The sequence below is a fragment of the Bactrocera oleae genome, chromosome 6 (genome assembly GCF_042242935.1).
Source record: "Bactrocera oleae isolate idBacOlea1 chromosome 6, idBacOlea1, whole genome shotgun sequence".
Classification (NCBI taxonomy): Eukaryota; Metazoa; Arthropoda; class Insecta; order Diptera; family Tephritidae; genus Bactrocera; species Bactrocera oleae.
The window spans coordinates 66,254,823-66,259,495 of NC_091540.1; the positions used below are offsets into that span (position 1 = coordinate 66,254,823).

Here is a 4,673-nt window from a genome sequence, read left to right on the forward strand (position 1 = left end):
GTATATAGTAAAAGTATGTACATATACATATAGATATTTCAACTTACTTACTATGTACATAATAAAAAGCTCTCTTTGATTAAGATTTGCCGTTCGTATACTTATATGAATATGTGTAAAAATTGGCATAAACAAATTAATCAACAATAAAATTTCTACTAACAAAAACAAACAACAACAAATCCACAAACAATGCAGAGCGACAGCTGTGCGCAATATTTGACAACAGTGGAGATGATACACTTCTATAGTGCGTATGTATAACTGTAAATACTTGTATATGTATATGTAGCTGCAAATATATATTTGCATTGCTAAATTCGCATCGCCATTTCAGCCATATATACATACATACATACATATGTACACATAATGTATGTATGTATAAGAATCTCTCTGCTTTTTCGCTGGATATCTGATTGTCGTTATTATTGCCAACGTGCTGTTTACTCAATTGTTCTCATTTTGGCTTTTTACTTTTATTAACGACGGCCTTTGCCTTTCAGTCTGCCTTCCTGCCTGATTGCTTCCCGGCCTGACAGCTGGCCTGGCTGTCTGTCTGTCTGTCTGTCTATCTGCACGCGTAGAAAATTTCTTTCCACTGTTGTTTTTGCTATTATTGCTTATTGCTCGCTCTCTCAAGCTCTCCTGTGAGCACCACATTTCACTTTGTTATGTTCGACTTTCGTTATTATTATCGTGCGCGCTTCGTATTTTTCGTTATAACGATACGAAATCGCGCGCCGGTGTATGACATCACGTTACGACAAGTTTTTAGTAACGCGAAAAATGCCAAACGATTTGGATGTACGTCGCTTGATTGAAGAGGTAAAGGCACGGCCCATTATTTGGGATGTGCGTTACGGGGAGTATAAGGATAGGACGAATACGCCGCAAAAGTGGGCCGAAATCGCTGCCAATTTGAGTGTCGATGGTGAGTTTACATATATGCTTGTACTTATATAACTCTTTATAATCACGTGCTTATACCTATATGCATGTACATACATATTTAGATTATATTCAATTTTCGTCAAGCATGCACAACTGTACTTGTAAAGTAAGCGAGCTCATTCACACACATATGAACATACATATACATGTGCATCTTTATATCCGTGTATATACTTGCGTATGAAAATGAGAGAAGGAAGTGAATGCGTAAAAGCAAAAAAGTCGCTGATATTGGGTTTGGTATGCAAAATAAAAAAATTAAAATTCAATTTATTGGCCTTTTCTGACTACCGTTAATTGTTTTTTGTTTTGTTTTGGGCAATTTATGTTTCGCAATCAAAATTAGGCACATACATACATATTTACATATGTTATGTATGTGTACATATTTACATATGGTATTTATGTGTATATGCAGAGTAAATTACGAAAATACATATGTATGTATGTATGTATTTTTGGATTAGCGGTGCACTTGTTTATTTAAACCGTCTCATAACTAAGTGACAGGTATTTCCATGGCAAGCTTATAACTGCATTACTTTATAATTATGTATGTTAATATTTTGGCAGTTAACAAGTGCTCTGACATTAGGGTGGCATTGTATAAAAAATTGTACGATTTAAAATAAATATTGTACAAATATTCATCAAGAGTTGAAAAAATATATGTGTCTTTAAAAAAAAACCAAATTCCTTGCAGGAACTCGATTTTAATCGTTCAGTTTAGTTTCAGGCAGCTATATGCTATATATATATACTATATGTAGTCCGGTCTGAACAATTTGTTAGGACATTTTACCGTTATCTTCGTCAACAATACAAAACAAATTTCCTATAGATATCTCGTTAAATGAAAAACTTTTCCATACAAGAACTTGATGTCCATCGTACAGTTTGTATGTCAGCTACATATACTTATGCTTTAGAAGCTTGAGCTAAACAATTTCTTCAAAAGTTGTAGAAATAGTACCTACCAAATTTCATGAAGATATCTCCTTAAATAAAATAGTCCTATAAGGACTTGATTTGGATCGGTCAGTTTGTATGCTATCATGATCCGATATCAATTTCCACAATTGGGCAGCTTTGTAGGGAGAAAAAAACACGTGCAAAATTACAGATTGTTATCTCAAAAACTGAAGTATCAGTTCGCGTATATACAGACAGACAAACAGACGGATATGTTTGAATTTTCTCAGCTCGTCACGCTGATCATATATATACACACATATATACCTCCTTGGGTCGCTGACGTCTCTAACGAGTGTTACAAACTTTGTGGCAAACTTAATATACCCTGCGCAGGGTACCGATATTCATTAGTTTAAAATCAAGTAAAAATTAATCTAATTAAGTAAATGTATTCCCTACTCTCAACCACAGATTTTTTAAACTTAATTATCAATAATATTAATTTAATTATTAATAATATTAAAATATCACCATTAATTACCTCCCCAACCACCACAGTCGAGCACTGCAAACGAAAATGGAAGAATCTACGCGATGCCTATCGCGCCGAAGTGCGTCGCAGCGAACGACGTGTTGAGCGGCTAAAAGCGAGCGGCAACTACGACAGTTCCATGGATGTGCGCAGCAAATGGGCCTACTTCGATCAGATGAGTTTCATTAACGACAGCCGCCGGCCGAGATATCAATCGCATACGCACAAGAGCGAAGGCGAGGGGTCGAATGGCTCACACGATGACACGCCCGGCTTTCACAGCTTTTGCGACATTAAAATGGAACCACAACACACCACCGACGAGGATGACTACGAGGACGACGATCAATTGCTCGAACAATTCGAGAGCGCCGCTACACCACAAGCGGTGCGACGCCTCTCCAATTCCATATCCGTTGCGAATGCTGTCGAAGATGCGGCCATAGCCGGCACGAGCAGCAGCCGCTCGCCCAGCTGCAAGTGTTCGAATCGTGCCGATGATCAGGTGCATTTTCTGGAGAATTTGGAACGCGAGGAACAGAGTCTGATGCAATCGACACGCATGGATATGACGCGCGACAATAGCACCAGTCACGTGGGTGATTCGGATTACAATTTCCTCGTTAGCTTTTTGCCGCAAATGAAGCGCATGAGCGAGTTGCAGAACTTGCAATTTCGTGCGAAGATGAGCGAGTTATTGTTGAACATCATGGCGCCGCAGTCGCCGTCGGGGCAATTAGTGTCGACCAACGCACAGAGTTTCCAAAGATTCCAACCACAACAACTACCGCTGCAACAAATGCCGTACCAGCAGGCGCCAGCACAACTAGCTCTACAGCAGCAGCAACAACAAGCGCAACGTGGTGTCATTCAGTGCATGCAATCAACGCCAGCGCAAGATTTGTTGCAACTACAAACCGAACAACTGCAATTGCAACAAGACGATCAACGAATGCAACAACAGCGACCACAATTCACAGCAGCTGATTTAATGGATGCCGAACAGTTGGAGAGCAGCAATCTGAGCGCCGCCAGCGAAATGCTCGGCGATAACTCAAATAATTGGCCATGAACTGCTCACACGCACACAAACTCAGGCGCATGCACTCAATACAGTGCTTTTCAAACTGTGCGCATTCTCTTTGATAATATTACGTATCTAAAAGTCTAAATGTGAAATTTTCATCAAAAAGTCAATTTATTTCATTCAATATACCAAAAAATACCGTGAAATATAATTACTTTTATTAATATATTCAAATAAATTTTTTATCTTAATAACTTATATATGTTTTTGGAGTATAAATGTGTTTTTGCATTTTTTCTTTATATGGCAAGCTTTAATAAAAATTTAAAAACATGTAAAACAAAAAAAAACTAAGTTTTTTAATTAGAAGCTATAATACCCTGTTTCCATACAAAAACTAAAAATTATGTAAAAGCGGTCATTTTGTATGGCAGCTATAAGCTATAATAGTCCGATCTTAAGAATTTGTTAGGACATTGTATGTTGCCTTGGAAAATAATCACTCCAAATTTCGCGAAGATATCTCGTCAAATAATAATGGCAGCTACATATGTGCTATAGTTGTCCGATATCGGCGATTTCGACAAATGAGCAGCCTCTTGGAAAGGAAGGCGCGTGCAAAATTTCAGATCGATATCTCAAAAACTTGGGTACTAGTTCATTTATATATATACTTTATAGGGTCTCCGATTCAAACTATTCCGGGTATAAAAACGTAATCGATTATTCCCATACTAAGAAAGCTCTAGCAGTTGAGTTTTTTTTACAAACTTTTGAGGCTTTTCAGGGTATATATCTCTTTAAATACAACTTGAGGCTTCTAAAGTCCAAAAATTGTGCGATGAAGTTGCCCTTTATGGTTTTAGTCAAAAATTTTTGATCTGACAAAAAAATATAGCTCTTTGAACATAACTTCGATACAAAACTATTGCTCTGAATTGTACTAAGCCTTAACAAACCATATTAAACATGATTGATCGCAGCAAAATCGACTCGTTTCTGAAGCGGATTGTGACTGGCGATGAAAAATGGGTCACTTACGACAACATCAAGCGCAGACGGTCGTGGTCAAAGCTCGGGGAAGCGGCCCAGACGGTGGCAAAGACTGGATTGACGGCCAGAAAGGTTTTTCTGTGTGTGTGCTGAGCTGCTCCCCTATGGCCAAACGGTCAATTCGGCCCTCTACTGCCAACAACTGAACGGCTTGAAGGCAGCACTCATCCAGAAGAGGCCATCTTTGATCAA

At 38.3% G+C, this 4,673-nt stretch overlaps 1 protein-coding gene across 1 annotated transcript; it reads left to right on the forward strand.

Annotated features, from left to right (window-relative positions):
* The first annotated feature begins 573 nt into the window (after positions 1-573).
* On the forward strand, positions 574-3,733 carry hng3 (hinge3). Its single transcript, XM_014247502.3, has 2 exons — positions 574-934; positions 2,428-3,733. Exons 1-2 carry the CDS (start codon positions 751-753, stop codon positions 3,471-3,473), a joined length of 1,230 nt encoding a protein of 409 aa, XP_014102977.2. The 5' UTR covers positions 574-750; the 3' UTR covers positions 3,474-3,733.
* The last annotated feature ends 940 nt before the right edge of the window (positions 3,734-4,673 follow it).